This window comes from Astatotilapia calliptera, chromosome 2 (assembly GCF_964374335.1).
Source record: "Astatotilapia calliptera chromosome 2, fAstCal68.1, whole genome shotgun sequence".
NCBI lineage: Eukaryota > Metazoa > Chordata > Actinopteri > Cichliformes > Cichlidae > Astatotilapia > Astatotilapia calliptera.
The window spans coordinates 28,294,964-28,319,324 of record NC_137423.1 but is presented as its reverse complement, the minus strand read 5'-3'; the positions used below and the strand labels follow the sequence as shown (position 1 = coordinate 28,319,324).

Below are 24,361 nucleotides of genomic sequence, written 5' to 3'. Positions count from 1 at the left end.
TGTACTTTTACTTTTGATAGTTTTGTATTTTCTAGCATTTAGTGGTGTTCCCTCTGGTTGATGTCTTCCCTGCTTGTGCATTTCCTTAGTGTAGTAAGTCTCTGTGTTTAGTCCACGTCTTTGAGTCTGTGTCATTACGTGTATGTGTTTCCTGTTTTACTTTGAAGGGCTCTGTCTTATGTCAGTGTGTTCTGTTTACGTTTCCCCTGCCTTGTCAGTTATCATGTATTCCAGGTGTGTTCCCCTCCTGTTTCCCATCCCCTGATTCCTGGCATGTGTATTTATAGTGTGTGTTACCGTGTCCTCGTTGCTGGTTCGTCTGTGTTGTTTCCCCTCGGTCTCCCTGCATGTATTTCCCCGGACCTCCCTGCACCGTCATTCCTGGTTTGTGTGTTAGTTTACCCAGTTTAGGTTTCAGTTTCATGTTCCTAGCGCCTTTGTTGTTTGCATTTTTGTTGTTAATAAACACTCACCTGCACCAGAGCTGCCGCCTTTTGGTCCTATATATATTCCACACGGCTTGCCCCCGCAAACCGTGACAGAACGAACCAGCCACCATGGACCCAGCGGCAGTCAATCCGTCCGAGGAGCTCCAGGATGACATCGGCTACAATGTGGAGATCCTCCTCGGGCTGTGGCTGGAGAATCCTCCGCACGAGCTTCGCCTCGCCGTGGAAGGTCGGCTACAACGGCTCTTTTCCGGCCTGCCATGGCTACTAAATTCACTTCCTCCGACCATACAGGCTTTTCTCCGGCACACACCCCACCTTCTCTCAGCCACTCCTGCCTCGCTGCCCGACTCGCCGGATGTGATCTTGCCCGGCCCGTCGGAGCCGTCTGCGGGGAGGAGACGCCGATCGCGCCGCAAGCGCGCCACCCCACAGCTGGATGTTCGGACATCTAATTCGCCGGCTGTGGTGAATGAGGACTGTTTTCCATTTGCGGACTGTATGACTGTTCATTCAGGGGCGGTGTTCTGTGCGGCAGATGACTTTGTGAACAGCATATCAGCCCCCCCGCAGCCACTCTTAGCCCAGTCAGCTCCCCCGCAGCCAGTGCCACCCTCAGCTCAGTCTCCAGTGCCACCCTCAGCTCAGTCTCCAGTGCCACCCTCAGCTCAGGCCCCAGTAGCTCCCGTGCCGCCTGTAGCGCAGGCCCCAGTAGCTCCCGTGCCGCCTGTAGCGCAGGCCCCAGTAGCTCCCGTGCCGCCTGTAGCGCAGGCCCCAGTAGCTCCAGTGCCGCCTGTAGCGCAGGCCCCAGTAGCTCCAGTGCTGCCCGTAGCGCAGGCCCCAGTAGCTCCAGTGCCGCCCGTAGCGCAGGCCCCAGTAGCTCCAGTGCCGCCCGTAGCGCAGGCCCCAGTAGCTCCAGTGCCGCCCGTAGCGCAGGCCCCAGTAGCTCCAGTGCCGCCCGTAGCGCAGGCCCCAGTAGCTCTGGCTCCAGCATTACCGGTTCCACCCGTTCACTCCGTGCAGGGAGAAAGCCTAAGTCCTACTCAAGGTGCTTTTCATGATTCAGCCGCCATTGGCACTGTTTGCCGCTCCAGGGCTTCCCCAGAGGCTAGGTCCCAGTCCTCAGCTGATTCTGGACCCCTGGAGTTTAAGCAGCCACCTGGGAAGTGCCCCGTGTCAGTGCTGTCTGAGCAGGGCCAGTGCTCAGCACAGCACCCATTTCCTTCATGTCTGCCAGTGGACTCCATGCCTGCTGGCTTTGTGATGGCTTCTGCTGGAGGGTCCAAGGGGCCCATCCAGCCTTCGTCTCGTATCTCCGCTGGAGGGTCCGAGGGACTGCTCCGGCCTTCGTCTCGTATCTCCGCTGGAGGGTCCGAGGGACTGCTCCGGCCTTCGTCTCGTGTCTCCGCTGGAGGGTCCGACGGACCGCTCCGGTCTTTGTTTCCTGTTTCCGCTGGGGGGCCCGAGGAGCCCGTCCAGCAGCCTTCCTCGTCAGCTGGTGGTTCCGGAGAACCACACCAGCCTCATGCCTCGTCGGCTGGAGGGTCCGAGGGGCCCGTTCAGCCTCCTGTCTCCGCTGGAGGGTCCGAGGGGCCCGTTCAGCAACCTTCCTCGTCAGCTGGGGGTTCAGGAGAACCGCACCAGCACCATGCCACATCAGCTGGAGGGCCCGAGGAGCCCATCCAGCCACCATCTGCTACGCCAGCTCCAGCCTGTGCTTCGTCAGCTGCAGCTCCAGCCTGTGCTTCGTCAGCTGCAGCTCCAGCCTGTGCTTCGTCAGCTGCAGCCTCGGAGCCTTCGTCAGCTGCGGCCTCGGAGCCTTCGTCAGCTGCGGCCTCAGAGCCTTCGTCAGCTGCGGCCTCATCAGAGCCTTCGTCAGCTGCGGCCTCATCAGAGCCTTCGTCAGCTGCGGCCTCATCAGAGCCTTCGTCAGCTGCGGCCTCATCAGAGTCTTCGTCCTCGTCTGGTCCGGCCTCATCAGAGCCTTCGTCAGCTGCGGCCTCATCAGAGTCTTCGTCCTCGTCTGGTCCGGCCTCATCAGAGTCTTCGTCCTCGTCTGGTCCGGCCTCATCAGAGTCTTCATCCACGCCTGGTCCAGCTGCCTCTGCCTGTGCTTCTGCTACGTCTGGTCCAGCTGCCTCTGCCTGTGCTTCTGCTACGCCTGGTCCAGCTGCCTCTGCCTGTGCTTCTGCTACGCCTGGTCCAGCTGCCTCTGCCTGTGCTTCTGCTACGCCTGGCCCACCTGCCTGTGCTTCTGCTACGCCTGGCCCACCTGCCTCTGCCTGTGCTTCTGCTGCGCCTGGCCCACCTGCCTCTGCCTGTGCTTCTGCTGCGCCTGGTCCAGCCTCTGCCTGTGCTTCTGCTACGCCTGGTCCAGCCTCTGCCTGTGCTTCTGCTGCGCCTGGTCCAGCCTCTGCCTGTGCTTCTGCTACGCCTGGTCCAGCCTCTGCCTGCGCTCCTGTTACGCCTGGTCCTGCCTCTGCTTCAGCGTCGCCTGGTCCTGTGCCCTCCAAGCCTCGGCCGGTGCGCCTGACACTTGGGCGCCGCCGCTGCCTTCCGCGCGGCCAGCCCCCTGATCGCCATCGCCTGAGTGGCCGCCGCTGCCTTCCGCACGGCCGGCCCCCGGACCGCCATCGCCTGAGTGACCGCCGCTGCCTTCCGCACGGCCGGCCCCCGGACCGCCATTGCCTGAGTGGCCGCCGCTGCCTTCCGCACGGCCGGCCCCCGGACCGCCATCGCCTGAGTGGCCGCCGTTGCCGTCCGCACGGCCGGCCTCCCGAACTGTATCCACGTCGCCGCCGTTGCCGTCCGCACGGTCGGCCCCCCGAACTGTTTTGGACTCCTGTGCTGTCGGCCCCCTGGCCGGCCCCCCCGAACCGTTTTGGACTCCTGTGCTGTCGGCCCCCTGGCCGGCCCCCTGAACTGTTTTGGACTCCTGTGCTGTCGGCCCCCTGGACTCTTCTGTTTTGGACTGTTTTTTTTTCCTGTGTTTTGGTGTGCTTCGTTTCTTTTGGTTTTGGGCTCGTTTTTTGTTTTTGTCTTTTGGCCTTCTGGTGCTCCGGTTTTGTTTTGCTTCGAGCCCTCCTTCCTGGGCCCCCGCCGCCCGCCCTGGTCGGGTTGTTTTCTGTTTTTTCTGGCTGTTTTTTTTTTCTTGTTGGGCTGTCTGGAGCCAGCCTTTGAGGGGGGGGGGGTACTGTCATGGTCCTGGGTCGGTGACCCAGTGTTTTTGGTTATGTACTTTTACTTTTGATAGTTTTGTATTTTCTAGCATTTAGTGGTGTTCCCTCTGGTTGATGTCTTCCCTGCTTGTGCATTTCCTTAGTGTAGTAAGTCTCTGTGTTTAGTCCGCGTCTTTGAGTCTGTGTCATTACGTGTATGTGTTTCCTGTTTTACTTTGAAGGGCTCTGTCTTATGTCAGTGTGTTCTGTTTACGTTTCCCCTGCCTTGTCAGTTATCATGTATTCCAGGTGTGTTCCCCTCCTGTTTCCCATCCCCTGATTCCTGGCATGTGTATTTATAGTGTGTGTTACCGTGTCCTCGTTGCTGGTTCGTCTGTGTTGTTTCCCCTCGGTCTCCCTGCATGTATTTCCCCGGACCTCCCTGCACCGTCATTCCTGGTTTGTGTGTTAGTTTACCCAGTTTAGGTTTCAGTTTCATGTTCCTAGCGCCTTTGTTGTTTGCATTTTTGTTGTTAATAAACACTCACCTGCACCAGAGCTGCCGCCTTTTGGTCCTATATATATTCCACACGGCTTGCCCCCGCAAACCGTGACAAACATTTGAATAAAACCTGAAAGCAAGTAAATACTTTCTATGCTGCCTTATGGTAAACTTTGGTAATATTGATGTATAAAGAACAACACTGGCTGATGATGAAATACAGTCAGCTGGCATGGTGACACTGCCAGTATTAACCTGCAGGACTGGACGGGGACAGAAAATCGGGCAGTTTGACTAGAGACCGGCCCCCCAGGTATTAAAGCCATAAAGACTTTGACTGAAAACAAACCCTGTTGTGACAGTGATGTACAGTCTCGTTGGTATATGTATGATTTCTATACATTTTACGTCAGATAAAAACTTTGGTTGTAAGATTTAGATAATTATTTAATAAAAGCGAGACATTTTAAATGAGAATAAGAAAGAAAAGTATTTCTTTGTGCCCCCCTCTCCCTGTTAATGCCCTACCTGCCCCCCTGGCAAAGCTTTGCTAGACCCGCCCCTGCACAGTTACCAGCTGTCAGCTACTTAGAAAAGGATCCTGGTGTTATTTGTCTCTCAGAAACAGTTCATAACTTCCCTTCAACTCATTCATGTCACCTAAAAGGTAAACCTGTTTCTCCATCACCCGTTCAGCTTTGATTTTTTGTATTGTATTGTATCTTTATTTGTTTCAGACATATAAAAAAAAAAAAAAACCAATATATACACACTGCATATATTTTCATTTACAGATATGAATATATATGTAGATATACACACACACATGTATGTGTTCAGATAAACAAAAAAAAATATAATGAAATAAAACAAAATCGTCTGACATAATGTAACAATGTTTGGTCTGAAAAGGAGTAGGAAGAAGTATGAACATACTTATTAATTCCTACCCCTGCTCAACATCTTATTGATCCCACATAATTCACCTAATTCCCATCATCACATACTCCACACAATACACGAGGAGAACCTATATAAACATGGCTACCGTGATTGATATAATTTGGATATAATTTGATATTTTTATACATACAATGGGTGATCATCTTTATCGGTATCATATTCTTCCAAAATCAGTTTTCGAAGTATTTTCATGAACTTACTAATTCCTGAGCATTGCTGTAGATCTATAGTAAAACTATTCCACAGTTTTACCCCATAAATAGTGACACAAAAGGTTTTAACCTTTGACCGTGCTTTAAGAATCCTTAGATTCAATTTCCCCCTCAATTCATAGTCTCCTTCTCTGTCATAGAACATCCTCTGTATATTTCCTGGTAACATATTGTATCTGGCCTTGTACATAATTTTTGCAGTTTTATATTTTATAAGATCCATAAACTTCAGTATTTTTAATTTCAAAAACATGATGTTAGTATGGTCTCTAAATCCTGCTTTATTAATCATCCTGATTGCTTTTTTTTTAATTTTACATATCATATGATGATTAAGGACATCACCTGGTTTCATCTTCATGTTTCCCTCTCACCAGATAACCAAACCGATATCATGACCAGCAGATTTTTTGCAGCTGTGGCTCCAGCAAACATCAGCTGATAGTAGAAATTAATATTAAATAAATTCTAACAACAGCTGATCAAGCTTAAACGTGCTGCTGTTGTTTAGTGCAACATCGGCTGGTTTCCTCTTTCTGGCGCAAAGTGGGCGATAAACAAACAAGAGAGAAAAGCCGATCAGCTGATCATTGATCAGTTTTCATGATTGAAGTAGAAACGGGAGAGGGAGGGGGAGAATGAAAGAAGAAGAGGCAGCTGTGCAGCAAAGACACAGAATAACTCCAGCTTTGTGTCTTTTTCAATGTAGCTGAATTACGGGACAAACTGTTCCTTTTCACCTCAATAAGAAACGCGTAATATTTTCTCTGAATACCAGACGGGACGGTTGGCAACTCTAATAACTTATGAACAAAATAAAGTTCAACATCATTAACTTCATGGCACCCACCCAGCTGTATAGAAACTCCGTCATGCTAGCTAGTACGCAGTACGGAAAAAGTCAGAATAACAAAAATAAACTCCACCTAAACTTGGTTTATATCTGACCCAGATAGACTGCAGGTCATAACTTCTTACCTGAAGTTCAGTTCACCTGACACCGGCGGCCGCTTCGGGTCTCTCCTCTTGCCTCCCTTTTCCTTCATCCACCTGCTGGCTTCCACCACTTGCTAATGTTACTGAATCTGTGGAAGCTCCGCGATAGCCACCACACTAACTAAAGAATAACGAGCCTATCTAAATCCCAGTAACGAGTAACGCGTTCCTGGTTTTGGCATAATAACTAGTTACCGTGCTCGTTACCACAATAATAACGAAATTACTGTAACGCGTTACTTAATAACGCATTATTCCCAACCAGTGTTGGTCAAGTTACTTGAAAAAAGTAATCAGTAACTAATTACTGATTAGTTCCCCAAAAAAGTAATCCCGTTACTTTACTGATTACTTATTTTCAAAAGTAATTAATTACTTAGTTACTTAGTTACTTTTTAAAAACACGATTTACAACCTGAAGAGGTGATAAAGCGATAGATCTTTCAGCCCAATTCTACTTTTTCTACATAATCCATCATACAAAATGTAAAAGTCTCTCTTTTTAACTTGTTTTATCAGTTTTAATCTTTTAACTTTATGCATCAAGCAAAAATTTTATTATATGCAACATTCTCTGACTTGAATAAATTAGTTTAACATTTAAACCTATTTTCTACACATTCCAGCACATAAAATAAAATATTTTTTGTGTTTACACTCACTCTTTCAAATAGATGCAAGTAAAACACAGCAGAAAATAAATAAAGTCAAAGACTCAGCGGTCCTGGTGCTCTATTTTCACCTGTAAAGCAGGACTGCGGTAGGCGGAGGTTTACCCTGGTGCAGGTGTGCTGCGGTCAGTTGAAGAATCCGCGAGTTTCTCTGTGAATTTCCCATTATGTCGTTGCGCACTCGGTGCTTGCTTGGGAGTTTAGGGGTTTTTTTCGCTGTAAAAAGAAGTTTTCTTCCCACGCACGATGGACGCTAATGTTTTTGTCACTTTTTATGGAATCAAACTCAAAGTAAGGTCAGTACTTCCACGCTTTAAACGCTGCACGCTCATACTCTCTCCCACAATCGATATGTGATCCATTGTTGATCTGCACACAGCTGTTGTCACCAGTGTTGCCAACTCCTCAGTAAGGAAAATCGCTATTGATTGTCCTAAAAGTCGCTAAATGACGTCATCGCCTAATTTGCATAATTGATCATGCTAATCTAATTGTAACCTATGTTGTTGGAGAGAGAAATAACATCGTGGAAGAGACATAAAGTGAGTAAAAAACGTCCTAAATGATTTAGAGTTTATTTAGAACTACAAATTAAATTTCTTTTAGCAATTATTGTTTTTTTTTAATGTCACAATTCCAACCCTGCTCCTTTACCCGGGCTTGGACCGGCAAAAGTGACCCGAAATAGGCGCTCTGGTGGAGTTACTTTGTGTGTGTGTGTGTGTGTTTATAAGTAGTTTTAAACCTTGTGATCCACAAAACAGCATAAGAGTAAAAGAAGAACTGACTGCGTTACAGCACCCGCTGCTTGTTGAGAGTAAAACGATACGCGCTATCACGTCTTTTTTTAGCGACTTTCTTTAGAAAAAAAAAGTGGCTAAGGGGTCTGAAAACTCGCTAAATATAGCAACAAAGTCGCTAAGTTGGCAACACTGGTTGTCACTAACGGCGCACTTGCTTACGTCACTGTCGTGAGACATTCTCGCAAAAAATCACGGTTTTAGTAACGCAGTAACGCAGCATTCCTACGGGAAAGTAACGGTAATCTAATTACCGTTTTTGCAATAGTAATCCCTTACTTTACTCGTTACTTGAAAAAAGTAATCAGACTGCCCATCTCTGGTCCCAACACTGGTAATAAGTAGGGCTTTTGATTATCGATTTAGAAACAGAGAGATAGAGCTCTGCATGAAGTGTGATTTCATCGTGGTGGAAGTTAAACAGCAAATGCAAGAGGAAATTCGTGATGATGTTTATGTGAAGCAGCTGGTTACAGCTTCAGAATCGAGCGCAAAAAGGATGTAAACACAAAGCGCCCGCAGACGCTTCAAATTCAGTGAGCTCTCAGAGTACCCCCTCTGTATGCTTGCACAGACCCCTACAGTAGGGAAACATGCAAAACGGTGCCCAAACCTTTGTATTTTAGCTTTATTTATGTCTTACACAGCATCCCAACTCTTTAGCTAACTTAATAACTTTAGCTAAAGTGAATAGTTGGTCTAATTCATTAGTGCAGCATTACTGGGTCTGAGAGGGTCCAAGATGACAACTTTGGAATTCTACTAGAAACAGTCGATCATATTTGTTTGTCAAAGCTGAATTCAGGGCAAACTACGCTAAATTAGCGTTTTTAGCTAACAGCTACAATAAGCATAAAAGTTACCTTACGGCTATCATTTGTTAACATGACGCTTGTTCTTATACATGTAATACATTTATTACCAACCTCAGAGTTTATCCGCTGGTCATTCGACATAACGAATGACTTCTGAAGTCTTAATTCAGCTCAAGACGCTGTAGATTCCCGTCAGTAACACTTTCGGTCCGCTAGTAAAACATAGTTCTATTAATCTGCGCTTGAACCGGAACCGGATGTAAGTTCCAAAAAACTGAATTTTGGAACTGAAATTGAATTGTAGAACTGAAACTGAATGGTGAGAAGTGAAACTGAAATTATTCGAGAGCTGAATTTTTAAAGGATAAAATGCAGTTTCAAAGCAAATCAATTCATTTTCAAAATATAAAATTCAATTTCAATTTAGTGATGATCATTTTCAAACCATAAATTCAATTTCAAATTAGACTAATTCAAATTCAGTTTTCAAAAGCATTTATTCAAGTTACAATTCAGATTCAATCTGAGCAATTCAAATTCAAATTTAACTTATTCAAATTCAGTTTCTGATGGCACAGATTTCTGCCCATAGTGTCTGCATACGTGCTGTCGGGTGAAAAGGCAACATCTCTGATTCGGATGCAAAAAAATTTGGAATTCTGACTTTAATCTCAGAATTCAGGAAAAGAAGAAAAAAAAAGAGGTGCCCACTTTTTTTTTCAGTGGCCCTTAATCCTCTTCTGTAATTTTAGCTGTTTGGTGGTTGTAGAAATTCTGGCGTTTTGGGCAAAATAAATGTATATTTAAAAATCGATTCAGGATTTTAATGAATCCTGAAATTTAATGAATTTGTGAGATTTTATTCTTCCTTCCAGGTTTTAGATTTAGTTTCTTTTATAGTACACACCCTAAAAAATTATTCAGGGGCTTAGTAAATATCATTATAATTCTAAGTTAGATGACTTTGATTAAATCTTTGAAAATCACAAAAGTGTTATCTTGAGTTGAAAATACTGAAAAGAATGCTTAAATTTTCAAAACCAGTTTTTGAGTTGAACTGAGCTCTTTTGTTCAAGTTTATTTAAAAGAAAAAATTCTGTATTTGAAACACAGGGTGCATTATTTAAATCTACTCAATATATCTCATAGAAAGTACTCAAAATAACTGAGACACTGGTATTCATACTTATCATTGTCTTTAACTTTAATTATTAATGGTTCAAAATCAATACAATTTTGTCCCCCAATACTAACTTAAAACTTTGAGTAAGACTAATGACCTTTGGCATGTAGCGCGCGCAAGGAGCATGGCCTCATGGGAGATTTTCTGCACATTGAATGAGACAGACACACATCCACTGCAGACTTGGTAACGTTTTCAGGTAAGTGACCAATTCTTACATTAGCTGTCTTTATCCACACCGTTCTTTTATAACATGTTCTGAAGAAAGCGTTTGTCATGGTGGCTCACTTTTCGCAGCGTGTTTGTGCACGTTAATTTAAGTTTTCAACCCGTCTTCCAGTCAAGGCGGCGGGAAACCGCGCCCTTTTATCCTTTTACGTTCTGAGTCGCTATCTGCGTTCCGGGTAATTTGACCGGAATGTCCCGGTACCAGCGACCTGACCGTTTAATCGGGGGCATTTTAGGAACCACGTGAAAGCAGGTGTGTTCAGACATTTCTAGAAAATGGCCCTGTTGAGTCGCGGTGCGGGAGCTGCGGTAGTCATGCGGCCTGACTCACTCTGTCAGGTTGTTCAGGAGGAGATGAACAGACGTCATCAATGGCTTTGGTAACTAAGAAGACCTGCCCGCGGAACAGTTCATAGCAGCAACCATGCTGCCTAGCTTTCTTGTTCTATGTGGGGTCTTTCAGAGCATATAAGACGCTGCTTTCAGCTTTGTCCCGAACAGGGCCAGTTTTTGAGAGAACGCTGAGAGGACCGCCCGGGTCAGCAGATTACCTCATCCAGGGCCGGTCCAAAGTACTATGGGGCCTTAAGTAAATTTAGACTCGGGGCCCTACTTCCTTTCAGATCCCAGAAAATAATGAAAAAAAAAAAAAGCTTTGGTCCTTTGGGTCAAGCCAAAAGTACCATCATTTCCAGTATAGTTACTCCCAATTTACATAAATAAATGTTTATTTCAATCCAAGCTAAAATTTCTTATAAGAGATTGATGTTATGGCAGATTACTCAGTGACATGTTTTGTAATGATAAAGTTTTGATTTGTATTTTTTCAGCACCATCTTCACCACCAGGAGAAAAAAATCTGCATCAACTACAAAGTAAAGCAGGTAATTTTACTCAGAGGACTTGATGTGTTAAATTTTGGAATGATATGATATTGTTTTATAAAAGCTGAGTAGTGGATGGTGATACCACCTAAATATTTATACTGGTTTTGTGGTGGGTTATTTTAGTCATACAAATGCCAAATCTAAATTTTGAGAATTTTTCAGTTCGGTAAATATATTGATGAGTTCATGGTCTGTCATCTAGTGTCACCATACTATCTTTTTATTTATACAGCGTGGTGATGTGATTCAGATTATTTCAATGTGGTTAAGTATTGTACTTTGTTCCATGTTGACTTATTTGTAAGTTGTATCCTCCACCTGAATTGGTAGTGAGTATTGGTTATTCAATCAGTTAATCATACAAAAACTGCGTAAATATGGTTATACACCATTCTGTCATCTTCATACTGTGAGACATATTTTCTCACAATTTTTTAGGTCACAGGTGATGAGATGGCAGTGTAAACTCTGCAAACATGAGGAGTCATCAAAAGTGTCACTACTCAAACATTATCAAGTGAAACATGGTACATTTGGTCATGGCTATTCCATACCCTGTCTTCATTTGAATGGTCCTTGCTCTTTTAAGACATGGGGTGCCTTACGCTCACACTTGTCTAGGTCTCACAGTTCGCATGAAACGGAAGAGTGTGAGGTCCTTCCAACTATTAGATGTAAAATCTGTGACTCTTTTTACCCAAACACAAAAGACTATTTTCAACATATAAATTCCCATTTGAAAAGCCATGAAACCATAGAGTGTGTTTTTGATGGTTGTGAGTTTAAGACAAACATTTGTGGGACTTATGCGACTCACAGAAGTCGAAAGCACAGATTTTGTTCATGGAAGCACTTTAAAACTAACTTGATTTCAAAGCAAACTGTCAGTACATCTAATGAAATCTTCTTACCAGCACTGGAATTAGAAGATCACGAGGACTTGGATGTCACCATTGAACTTGGTTGTGAAAGGGAAACAACAAATTAAATTTTGAAAAATATTGGTGTGCTCTTGTTAAAACTGGAAAGCATCTATAATGTTTCTGGTAAATGTGTGGATGACTTGGTGGAACAGCTCAGTTATATCTGCACATTATCACTTCAGTATATTCCAAAGTCAATAAGTGATATTCTTATTAAGAATAACTGTAATATTGATCAGTCTTTTGTCAGTGAATTGGCTGAAAAAATGTCACTGTAGTCCTTTATGTGCAGCCCTTAGTCCTGATGGTCCCTTTGCTTCAAGATATAAGAGACAGAAATATTTCAAGGAAAACTTCTGTGTTATTGAACCAGTAGAATACTGTTTGGATCCAGAAAAGAATTCCACTTTTCAGTATGTGCCTATTCTTCAGTCCTTGCAGCTGTTACTGAGTAAAGAAGATGTTAACAGTATATTAACTAGACATTTGAACACTTCACAGTTATCCTCTTTCCACGATGGACAATATTTCAAGCAAAACCAACTTTGTGCTATTGAGGACTTAAGTATTTCCCTTGTTCTCTATGTGGATGACTTTGAAATTTGTAATCCACTTGGGACTTCAAGAAAAAAACACAAAGTCACAGCTGTGTACTGGGTACTTGCTGATATACCAACGGAACTGAGATCACAGCTAACATCAATTCAATTGGCTCTCCTGTGTAAGGCAAGTGATGTTAAAACTTTTAGCTATGGAACTGTTCTCGAGCCACTTTTAAAGGATCTCATAACATTAGAGAGAGACGGGATTTTTTGTTCACAGCTTGGTAGTAGAGCTGGGTGATAGAACGATAACGATATTGTTGGTGGAAAACTCTGCAAATAACCCAGGAGAAATAAAGACACAATGAGACAAGGTTACTTTCTTTGCGAACGTGTACACGGGTGAGCCGTTAAGAACAACTCACACCATGCACAGTGGCTTGGCAATTTTTATAGGCACAGAGCACAGAGACAGTGAGAACAGGATAAGAAAATAATAAACAGATAAAATAAAACAACTCCATATATGGTGCTAGTCTCGTCAGCAGAGAGCTAGGGAAGATAAAACAATCTAAAACAGTATGTCCCAGAAACAAGATGTCTTTGCTGGGAAAGTCAAAAGACACTTCTAAACTAATCTAAACACAGACAAAGGGTATCTTTGTACATTTAAAAGAAGGTAAAGAAACATAGAATCATTTTTCCTCTAACATATTCCCTCCTGTTTTAACTTATTTTAAATGTATACAACAATTGTCTGAAAAGTTTATTTATTAAGTATCTTTAGCAATTTTTAATTCCTCAAATGTCAGCATAGCAGAAATTTAAATCATGTGGTAAAAGAATAAAACAAATAAAATAATAAAAGAACAAAGAAGGGCACAGTAAAGGAAATAACAAAAGGAATAATCAAGAAAAAATAATAAAACTAAAACTACAAAAATAAAAGGATAAAAAGAAAAAGAATATAAACCTTATGTTGTACCTGCATAAACTACTAATATGTTAATCAGTGCATGATCACTTGACAAGTCATTTTTAATCACCACGTCATTTATTAGCAGCTATTACAGGTTCTCCTCTAACAGCATGGCAACGGGATGCTGTTCTTCTTGAGGCACGGCAACATAAGCAGTCATTGTAGTTGTTATCATCTGTGAAATCATTACTCTTAGACATGGCACCACACACAACACTAATATGAGCAGTGCAGCCATGATGAAACCTAGAAAGACAAATTGCTTCGCTACAGCAGCCAACCACGAGCCGCCAAATAACCAGTCCAGCCAGCCTTGTGGTGTAGCTGCTCCAGGTGTGTGGTCAGTGACATATTTCTGCAGAACGGTCAAATTCTGCAAAGCTTCATAAATGTCTCCTCCGGCTTCGTATCCATCAGGGATAAACGTGCAACATGTCTCCCCGATCAGCTTGCAAACTCCTCCTTGTGATGCTGTCAGCAGATCTAGAGTCAGTATGTTCTGCAGCACCATCGTTCTGATGGCCTGCTGTTCTCCTGCTAAGGCCGTTCCCAGGGTCTTAGTCAAGTTGATGTGTCGTAGCAGAGCATATCGGTTGATCTCCACATGATCCCGCACCTCGGCAACTCCAATGCCGGGGATCAAGCTCTGTAAGAATTTCACTCCTCCTCCCCAGATGCGAAACTCTGGTTCCTTTACTGCTTGGTGCCGTCCGTGCACATCCTGTCTGGTATTGAGTCTTTGTTTTTAGTGGCATTCGGTAGCTGTAGTTGGAGCGACAGTTGAGGCTCATCAGCGTCGTGCTTCTGGCACAGGTTGTGTTGGTTGAACAGGCCATACACTCCCTCTCGTTCCTCGGTTGGCAGAAAGTGTATATGTATTTACATAGGTGAGTAGGCAGCTCCCCCACTGCCCGCGATCCATTGTTCATCACACATACTGGCAGTTGCGCTGCGCTCAGTTTGTTTAGTAGAATTACATCAGGCAGTGGGTCTGAGACTTGGGGCCAGGTCAGTAGGTTGGTCTGTCCGAAACAGTTCACATTCGTGAGTGACGATGACCTCCAGGTTGCGTTTGCTGGAATGCTGTAGTTGGCCTTGGACCAAAGAGTACCGTAGCCTGGATGCGTTGCCAGGCCCAGCAGGCGCCAACTGCGATCTTCCGGTATGCTGTATGGCCATAGGCCAGACGTCTGCGAGGATAGGGGCATATGGGCACATACATAACAGTCAGTTTTATTATTCAGGTGAGCTGTAGTGTTCATAAACTGCCACCAGAAATTAGTGGCGTAGCCATGGGGAAACTTGGTGTGCCTTCCTTTGTCATATAGTGTCTGCCTCTCCTTCAGATGACGTGACTTGTTGTCCCTCACGGACACAAAGATGAGGAGCCCGGCCAGGGTCAAGCCTGCTGCAGTGATAAGCAGCCAACACCTCATGACAACAGAACACACCCTCCTGTTGTGAGTAGAGCTCTCGGCCAGAAAGGCTGATCCCTCCACCGAGCAGGATCACAACAATTGGGCGAGCCTGTGTCGGCTGAGTTTAGATGGCTTCACTTACTCTCCTGCAGTGGCTCTGATGGATCCAAGATGGTCGTTCCGCTATCTTGCAAGCGGTGGGCGTGGTGAGAAGAACTTGGTATGGTCCCTCCCACCTTGGTGAGCTCCAGTTTTTCCTTTGGAGCACCTTGATCAGAACCCAGTCACCGGGCTTTAGTCTGCAAGACACTGGAGAAACATCATCAGGTTGTTGATTATGTACAATGATCTCTTTGTTTTCCAACAACTTAGACATCCATTCTGCTAATGTGGTTTCTCTGATTGATTTGCCTATTGGTTCACTGGTGATGGGCAGTGGGAATGGCCTACCATGAATGATTTCAAATGGAGTTAGTTTCTGGGAGCCTTGCGTTAAGCGCATCCACATTTTCACTAAACCCAAACATTCAGGCCACGGCCTTCCTGTTTCTGCCATGCATTTCCTGAGCCTTTGTTTTATCGTGCCGTTAGTTCTCTCTACAAGGCCTGCACTTTGTGGGTGATATGCACAATGGTGTTTTATGCTGAAACCGAGTGCTTCAGAGACCTTAGTGATGACATCATTTACAAAATGAGTGCCGTTGTCTGATCGTATCAAAGCTGGGATGCCATATGTGGGTATGAAGTGATTGCACAGGCATTTTGCTACTGAAATTGCATCTGCCTTTTTCACTGGATAGATTTCTGGACATTTTGAGAATACATCTATAACCACTAGGGCGTATTTCGACCCTTGACATTCGCTTAGCTCAATAAAATCCATATGAATTGTGTGAAAAGGATAAGGTGGAGTGGGAAAATGGCCTCTTTTTGGTCTCAGGTTTCCCTGAGCATTATATTTTTGACACGTCATGCACGTTCTGACAAATTGTTTTGCTGAGGTTTCAAAGTTTACAGTGTAGAAATGAGAGTTGACAATACAGGTCATTCCCCCCGATGACAAATGCGTACAGCCATGAGTCACTAATGCTGCTGTTTTGTGGAGAGATTTTGGCAACACTGGCTTGCCATAGCACATCATTAAGTCGTTTGTCAGAACTGCACCGTGTTTTAGCCATTTTGCCTGCTCTGCTGTGCTTGCTGCTTTTTGTTCATTTTTCAACACATCCAGTGGAATCTGAGGTGTGTGCACTGCCATGACTGTAGTGTTTGGCATTTGTGCCGCCTGTTTTGCTGGTCTGTCAGCAAAGTTGTTGCCTCTAGAAATGAAAGAGCCATCAGTTTTGTGTGCTGCACATTTACATAATGCGAGTTGTTGTGGTAAATTTATTACAGTCAGTAGGCGTTGTAACAGGTTGGCATGCTGAACCGGTTTTCCGGTTGATGTAATCATTCCTCTGTTTTGCCAAATTTTTGCGAAATGATGCACAGCAGAGAAAACATACTGGCTGTCTGTATGTATGTTTATTCGTTTGTCTTTGTGTATTTCACATGCGCGTATCACAGCTGTCAGCTCAGCGCTCTGTGCAGAATATGAAGAAGAAAGTGGTTTTGCTTCTACTATCCTACGATCTGTGGTCACTGCGTAACCTACACAATTTTGGCCTGTGCTGTAAGGTCAAACGCTGTTCTCCTAGCTTCCACACTTGCTGATCATAAGGTGGATCTGTATGGCGTTATTTTTGTGCCACTATTCTGAGCGGACGTAAAAAAAAATTGAGCGCACGTAAAAAAAAATTGCAGGTGCAAGTGTTGCATTTTGAGGAGAAATTTATTTTGAGCTTACAAAAGCTGAATTTGAGTGAACAAAATTCATTGCTGCGTGCAAAAAACGTATTTCAGTGTTTGCGCTTATCCATATACACACACAATAGCACCCCCTCTCGCTCAGTTTTTTCATTTGCGCTTGCTCGCAATGTGTTGCTTGCGCTCACAACATTCTCTGCTTCGTACGCTCAACTCTCTGTACACCGTTATAAGTGTGCCACAAAACCAACCAATCACAGACTTGGTTTCAAAAATTCTGATTGGCTCTTACAGTCTCCAATCAGCTCGCTAGCTACTGCTGTCCGGACACCGGAAACACTGTCCACTCAGCCTCGCTTCTTGCAGATAGAGGGATTTTTGATTTACTCTGCAGCTAAAGAAGAGATGGCAGAATCAAACAATGGCTCCAATAATACTACACCACAGTATCAGGTGAGTTTAATTTTTTTTGTGTGAATTTAGTAATTTGCTGTCCTTTCTGTTTAATATGCTGTGAAATTGTAGTTACAGATGCAGCTGTAGAGTTTAAGCTAGCCTTATGGGTAATTACCAGCGTAGTTGTCTTACTGAGGCAGTGTATCCTAATCATGTTTTTTAGGGTAATGGTGCAGTTGAGTCAGCAGTAAGAAATCTGGTGTCTTTGCTGCTTAACAACATATCCACAAATCCTTCAGGGAGGCCAACAGAGAGTGGGCAGCCGGAGCCTAGAAATCTGACTATCCAGCAAGAGATGACAAGGTTTTTGTTTTTTTTGTGTGTTTTTTTTATTTTAACTTTTTGCAATCTTTTCTGTTAAAGTTATTTGGTTTGTGGATTTATCAACATTGATTTTTAAATTAAAATGTGCTATTAAGGACTGATGTCATATTTAATAACTTTATTAAACAATAACCCTTATGTTATGCAACACTGCATTTTTTAAACTCATGCATTTTCATCCCACAGATCATTTCCAGGATATTTCAAATCACACTTGAGCCGTGGTAAAAAGAGATGTTTAACATCTACTAAGCAGCTTGTTAAGGCAGGCAGTAAGACCACAGGCCTCAGTTTTTATTTGCTGTCAAAAAACACATCCTACACACCTTTGCCAGCTGAGGAGCTTGAACTCCTACAAGCTGGCATGGGGAGACAAACAGTGTCTCTTCCAGAAGATGGTGACCATGCAGAGGTAAGTTTGTGTAGTCAGTATTAAAATCAGTCATTGGCAGACGCATTTAGCCTGAATCATATGCCACAGTCCATTTAGTGTTCCATTCTGCTTAACGGTGTTTTTAACTAAGATTTCTAGACTTCTGGAAGAAACCTTTCCAAAAATGGAATATCTTTGTGGAGGATGGCTCTTACATAAGGCAACAGGTTTGTTGTTAATTCAGTTTTTATGTATTTTTTTGGCATTCTTGCGTGCTCATACTGCATTATGATTATGTAGTTGATACTTTTGCTGCTTGATTGTTTATGCTATTTTTCTGTCAATAAAGGTGGCAGTGGTCGACGAAAGCTCACTGTAATTCCACCTGAAACAGAAGGATATTCTGTCAAAACACTGAAAGCTGTGTCAGGAGGTGGCAAATCCACTTTTTACATAGTACCTCTTCAGGAAACATTAGACACATCTCCTCTACCTCCCGACTCACAGCACTTTTCAAAGATGCCAAAGAAGATATGTTACCAGTGTAATGAAGTTATGCCTCTGCAGATGCTTGCAGTACACATCAATACGTGCAAAGGAAAATTCTCTCCTGATGAGACTGATGATGAGGTGAGACAATTTTGATGAAATCAAAATGAGCAATTTTGATTAAATAATATAGTATCACAATTACTGTTTTTTGATTCAGCAGGAATCGGAGTTATGCATTGTGAAAAGCAAATGCAAGGTAAACCTAGCACATTACTAAAAACCATAGTAACTACAATGAATTTTGTATCGGTAATGATCTTTTTCCCACTATGCCTAACATGTACCCATTTTTGGAATTGTAGGTTATTTGTCCAATATGCACTAAGGATTTTCCTGAAGATGAGATCACAGTCCATGCGAGTCTGTGTGGGGATAGGTAATCTTTTTTCAGCCGTTTATGAAAAAATGTTAATCAGTAACAGTCCACGCAAACATATGTATTTTTATTTTATTTTTTTTTTAACTTTGTTTTGTCATCAGCTTTCAATGCATGGTGCCTGAAGAAAATGACCAAACTACAGGGACACCAGCTCAAACTTCAGTATGCACAACAGACAGGTACTTTTTGCTCTATTATAATTCATATACACACTATTATGCAGAACCATTTGTTAAAATTATGTGTAAGATCTTTTACACAATACCTGGGGTTTAATTTCATATAAAACATTTTATGATCACACTACTTTAAATTATTGTTAAAGGTTGTTGCACAGAACATGCTGCAATAATTTCTAATCACGTTTAATGTGGTAGCCTCTTTTAATCTAAAGATGATTATTTTTCTTTGAGAGCTTAGGATGTTTTCTACCCTGTTTTTGTTAAGCGTGGAAGATGTATTGCGTTGCCTTGAACAACAAGTCAACACCACAACAGAATTTAAGTTGTGTGTGGACAGAGAAGACCTTCCAGACAGAGGCATTCTCCAGTGGCAGAGAAAAAAAGCTGCATCTCCCACCAGTGTTCTTAGGGTGGTTTTCATTGAAGAGGCAGGCGTGGATACAGGAGCACTTAGGAAAGAGTTTTTGAGTGGTGAGTTGCCTATTACCTGTTTTGTCCTAGTGTCAATAAATAATGGATAACTTAAAAATGCGGATATTTTTTGTATGAAAGACATGATTTCAGGTATTGAAAGCAGATTCTTTGAAGGACTTGAGAACAAGGGCAAAAACCCCAAGTATTCTCTGACCGATCTTGATAATGAAAACTTCAGGTTGGTTACATACGAGCTTTGTGTATTACATTTAATACGCATCCGATATTTTTGTAAATGTTACCTGAAAATGAATTATAATCATTTGTCTACACAGAACTGTTGGTGAAATAATTGCAGTCAGCCTCGCCCAAGGAGGCCCATCTCCTGCCTTTTTCAAAGAATGGTGCTACAATTTCCTCTGCTCAGGAGAGGTTGATTTCAGCTGTCTGTCTAAGGAGGATGTTGCAGATGTGGAATCTTCCCTGCTCATCCGCAAAGTGAGCACCTGGTTTAGCTCTGGCACATGATATATTATGAGTATGGTGTTTTTAAACACTTTTAACCTTCTGTATTTCCTCTTTCACATTATACATTTCCAGGTTGAAGATGCAGCAGACATACAGTCTCTGATGATGTGGGCTGATGAAATTGTCAGCTGTGGATACACAAACCAGATAAAGATGGATAGTAAGGAAAGCATGATCCGGTAAGGGAGAAAAAATCAGAGAGATCATTAACCCCCCCCCAACTAGTTTTTCATTTTGTTTTTTTGTTTTTTTATTTTTATTTTTAAGTGCTATTGTCTTACACTCTACAACAAGACTGATTCCAATGCTACAGCAGCTCCGAAAGGGCATGGAACTGTATGGTCTTGTAAACCTGATGGCTGTAAATCCTGAAGCTTGCCACAGTTTGTTTGTTCCTGGGAAAATCCTCAAAGTAAGTATTAACATAGCAGCTTCAGTCTGATCCAAAGACAGTCCACTTATCTGTACTGTAGTTATCCTGTATTTATTTATTAGTTTTGAATGAACAATATATCTATAATATAATCTACTTTATTTCCTTATTTACAGCCAGACGCTGATTTCATTATGATGAGCTGCCAACCACATTTCAGTGAAAAAGGGACATCTAGGGAGAGAACTGAGAGGAAGATCATAAATTTTTTGCAAGATTTCTTGCAGGAGATTGAAGTATCAGGTACTATATAGTATTAGCTGTATATACCTATAGTATTGTATATATACCGTATGCATCTGTTAAATATTTTTGCTTTAACATGCAGGGCACTAGAAAGTATTCTTAGTTGTTAATTTAAAACATTGTAATCCAGATTGCTTTTTATTTAGAAAAGACTTCAGAAACATTTTCAAACATCACAGATGGAAACACAGGCGGTGCAGGTGGTGAAAAATCAGAGTCTCTTGCTGTCCACCATGTGCTCCAGTGGATGACCGGCCAGTCCCATGTTCCCATCCTTCCTGATGAAAAGAGACATTTCAAAATAACATGCAAGTTTGACCATGAATGTAAGGAGCAGCTGGGAGATCACTCCATTTGTTACCCAGTTGTGAGTGCATGCACTTGTACTGTGACTTTTCCAGTGCAGCATCTGGACACTTACACAGTGTTTAAAACCATAATGAGTGCAGCAGTTAAATATGGTGGTGGAATCACAGAGTTTAACACATTGTTGTCTTGTAATTTGGAAACTAAATGAGTAAAAATGTTTGTAAACATTAGCTGTTAAGATGTTCGTAGCGGTTTCATGAAAATGACAAGACTTCAAAACTTTGTGTAGGGTCCTACGTTGATAGATAATAAGCAAGTGCTTTGTTTGCTTGTCTACTTGTAATCTGAATGTTTTAGCAAAGAAATCCAGTATTTGAGAACTTAAAAGAACGTTGACTTTCACGTCCATGTTAAGTGTCACTGTTGGTTTGACACCTGTAGCAAGAATTGTATGTACAGGTCACGACCGTGTGACTCAGAATGTTCCAAGGGATTAATAGTTCTCTGAAGCCCCTCCAGGGTTTCCTCATCCAGTGGGCATTCAACTTCAGGAACCACAACTGTGCTGTTAGATTCTTCTTGCAGTACAGCACTCTCCCAGTCAATGCCTGGATCCCGAAGCTCCTTCAAATCCACAAACATATATAATGGTCATTATTCCAGAATAGGTACTTTTGGGAGGAATGTTATTTTGTGTAAGCGTTTTTTCCATTAAAATACAACAATTTAAAAAGAATGCCTTTGTTTTCATGTTCTTCTTACTGTAATTTAGATTAGTGGTAATTGATAAGCAAGAATGTATAAAATCACCAGAAGCATCTCCCAGATGTGCTGCAAGTGTTTTAATTTGTTAATTTCAGAAGAGCAGAGTTAACTGCTAACTAAAATTTTGAAATTCAACATTTAAATAAAAAAAAAAAAAAAAAAATCAGATTATGAGCTGGTACCTCAAGTCTCTCGCCCTCGTCCAGCTCTTGTAGATGTCCCATACACCAGAGCTGTTCAGGAGTGAGACCACCTTCTGTCCTGAGGGGATGATTATTCCATCCTCCAACAAAGGTGACAAGATCTGCTCGGAGTCGAGGGACAAAGATGTAGTGGACACCAAAAAGATGAATGACATCTGAAATGTCAAGCAGGCCATCCTCCTCGAGTGAGTGAAGAATATCATGGTACTTGCTAGTGACTGCAATCCAGACATCACGCCAAAGTCGTTCTACTCTGTAAATACATTTGAATTTGGATTTCAGGTATTTCATGCTTCAAATCAATATCAGAACTGCTACAACAATCTACCCATGCAGTCAATAATAATATAAAAAACATCAAAAGACTAACCTCTGATTGTGGACACTCTTTCCAGATATGAAACTCGCTCTCCCTGTTCCTCTTGTGGCAAACATGAAATGTGCAATGTCCAGGTTTTCTACTCCTTGATCTGCCCTAACCCTATGATAAAAATACATTTTTAAGGAATTTTTAAAGTTTTCTTTAATGATACTTGTTGCTAGCATATAAATTAAATCAGGGCATAAAACCTTGATGGCAAGCCGTGAAGCTGGGCTGATCTCAGGAAAAATGAGAATGCAGTTTTTGCCCTGTTGTTAGTTGCTGCATCCAAGTACAGGACCTGCAGTAAAAACAAATGGAAAATTAAAGATCTGGTTTCAGATCATGTATAGTTTTTCAGTTAATAATGCAGTTTCATAATAAATGTTCAAGGAATATTGTACGGTTCTATGTTCATAACCATAATTCAAAGCTTGAGTAGTCTATACATCAATATTGGTAGTACTTATCAAAAAATGAAAATGGCCTTTTAGTTTAACCTTTTTTGGTAAAGAACTGATTAGAAATTTAAAAAAATAATAATTGCAAATCGTCCACTATGTTGGCTTGCTGAATAATTGATGTTCATAAAAAAACAACCTAATAAAGCTCTCATTTCAAAACTACCAAATATTCTACATAACAGTTGCACTTTTACCTTCCTTGAGTAGCCATCCACTCCACCAAAGATCACAACATTGTACCTGTTTCAGAGGGAAAACAATCTCACTAAGGCTTGATTTGCAGAACATGTAAGACATTGAAAATAAATGTTTCAGTATGCACACTTGCCACTGACTTAAACTGGACACTTGTCAGATGTGCTGAAAATAATACCAACATTTTTATATGTTTATAAGTTCAATGAGACTAAATATTTTAGTTCTCTTGTCATGATTTTTTTTAAGTTTTCTGGAGCACTTAACATATTATGTGTTGATAGGCTTGTTATCATGGAAAATATCGATATACAAAGTGTAAATAATTGCTCAAGAAAATTTACAATTAACAATATTGCTGGTTTTGTTACACATCCTGTATTCCTTTTACTTAATATTACTCTATCAAGTGCTTTTTAAAATATTATAAATACACTGAAAGACCTATCAGATAAGGTTGATTAAAGCAGATTTAAAGTATAACGTGCATCTTTCTGCCCAACTTGTGTTAGAGCTATATAAGTGGGTATTTTACCTTATTAGCTTGTGATTTGTGTCTATGTGGACCAGGGAGAGAGGGCCTCGCACCGAGTAGCTTCTTCGCACAACACAGCCTAGTTCTGTGATCCGTTTGAAGATCCCTACAGCATCAACTCGATGCATGGAGGCCATCATTCTCCACCACTGAACACGGAGACCCATAGAAACCAAATGTCCTTGAACCATTCGATAGCCAGCATTTGGCATCTGATTTTTGATAGCCGATATGATGTTGTCCAGCTCTTGGTCATTCATTGTGCTGTATGTTCCTCTCACAGACAAGTCAAATTCTTGCATCCTCCTGTAGATTGTTCTTCTTGAAACACCAAGACATTTAGCAATGCAGCTGACTGGCAGCTGAATGTCCAACAAATTCTTGAGTCTTTCTCTCTCTAGTACGATTTTGGGGTGGCCAGGTCCCAGACCAACTTCTGTTTCCAGTTCAATAATGGCCACAGAGCTGATGTTAATTTCACACTGAACCAGATGATGAACGTTTTGTAGAGCCTCTGTAATCTCTGACAGACCGCCTATTTGCTGAGAGAAAGATTCAAACAGAACAAGCTCATGACGAGTCAAGAACTCCAAATAATCCAGATTTAGTGGTTGTTGGTTTAAAGCAGCTTCCAGTTTAGAGAGGAGTCTATGCATCATTTGCTGTCTCAGTATGTCCTGTTAAAAGCAGCAAGGAACATGGACAAGTACAAGTACAATGAAATGATGTATCTCAGACAAAAATAAACAACCCATAAAACAAACTACATGAGGTACATCATTTTTCAAGTTTGCATAGTTTGCAAATTAGCTAACGTCAGTTATCAAGCGAATAATAATTAACAAAATGATTTTATATTACTTACATGTGGCCGGGACATGCTCTTTTCGTGCTGCTATTCAGTATTCGACGACATAAAAGAGAGCTACTCAAGTATAATTTGGAAAAATTAGTCAGTTGGCATGGTTGTATGATGCAACTACATTCTACTACACCAACAATAGTCTTAAAAAATAATATATTTTAAAATAAAATGATTAAAGATATTATCCGCAAATTGGGGTTTAAGAGATTTTAGCTGGATTTAGCTACATTTCGGACAGTGTTTCC

The 24,361-nt window shown here is 42.1% G+C and overlaps 2 protein-coding genes and 1 long non-coding RNA gene across 6 annotated transcripts; 2 read left to right on the top strand and 1 right to left on the bottom strand.

Annotated features, from left to right (window-relative positions):
* Window positions 1-16,480: 16,480 nt before the first annotated feature.
* Window positions 16,481-18,892, top strand: LOC145431465 (uncharacterized). 3 transcript variants are annotated; one of them, XM_080307309.1, is made up of 8 exons: window positions 16,481-16,985; window positions 17,152-17,291; window positions 17,499-17,724; window positions 17,837-17,912; window positions 18,035-18,315; window positions 18,398-18,433; window positions 18,540-18,613; window positions 18,718-18,892. In XM_080307309.1, the coding sequence occupies exons 1-8, from the start codon at window positions 16,938-16,940 to the stop codon at window positions 18,890-18,892; spliced, it is 1,056 nt and encodes a 351-aa protein (XP_080163435.1). In that variant the 5' UTR covers window positions 16,481-16,937. The 3 variants fall into 3 exon arrangements, with proteins under 3 accessions (XP_080163435.1, XP_080163427.1, XP_080163436.1); XM_080307301.1 differs by having other exon boundaries at window positions 18,395-18,433; XM_080307310.1 differs by lacking the exon at window positions 18,718-18,892 and having other exon boundaries at window positions 18,395-18,433; window positions 18,540-18,617.
* A 145-nt stretch (window positions 18,893-19,037) lies between these two features.
* On the top strand, window positions 19,038-20,936 carry LOC145432184 (G2/M phase-specific E3 ubiquitin-protein ligase-like). The gene is made up of 7 exons (XM_080308807.1): window positions 19,038-19,269; window positions 19,351-19,450; window positions 19,548-19,710; window positions 19,813-19,919; window positions 20,008-20,152; window positions 20,290-20,416; window positions 20,566-20,936. Exons 1-7 carry the CDS (start codon window positions 19,038-19,040, stop codon window positions 20,934-20,936), a joined length of 1,245 nt encoding a protein of 414 aa, XP_080164933.1.
* Window positions 20,937-21,186: 250 nt separating this feature from the next.
* LOC145431464 (uncharacterized) lies at window positions 21,187-22,803 on the bottom strand. 2 transcript variants are annotated; one of them, XR_013911774.1, is made up of 4 exons: window positions 22,716-22,803; window positions 22,267-22,358; window positions 22,067-22,177; window positions 21,187-21,949 (listed from the first exon to the last, which is right to left on the bottom strand). It is a non-coding gene; the product is annotated as an uncharacterized LOC145431464 (long non-coding RNA). The 2 variants fall into 2 exon arrangements; XR_013911773.1 differs by having other exon boundaries at window positions 21,187-22,177.
* Window positions 22,804-24,361: the final 1,558 nt, after the last annotated feature.

Bases quoted from the DNA above. Each gene is read 5' to 3' on its own strand.
- LOC145431465 (XM_080307301.1), top strand. From the start codon at position 16,938: ATGGCAGAATCAAACAATGGCTCCAATAATACTACACCACAGTATCAG. The intron at 16,986-17,151 runs GTGAGTTTAATT...CATGTTTTTTAG, and splicing joins ATACTACACCACAGTATCAG to GGTAATGGTGCAGTTGAGTC. The intron at 18,316-18,394 runs GTGAGACAATTT...TTTTTGATTCAG, and splicing joins CTGATGAGACTGATGATGAG to CAGGAATCGGAGTTATGCAT.
- LOC145432184 (XM_080308807.1), top strand. From the start codon at position 19,038: ATGTTTTCTACCCTGTTTTTGTTAAGCGTGGAAGATGTATTGCGTTGC. The intron at 19,270-19,350 runs GTGAGTTGCCTA...TTTGTATGAAAG, and splicing joins TAGGAAAGAGTTTTTGAGTG to ACATGATTTCAGGTATTGAA. The intron at 19,451-19,547 runs GTTGGTTACATA...TTGTCTACACAG, and splicing joins CTTGATAATGAAAACTTCAG to AACTGTTGGTGAAATAATTG.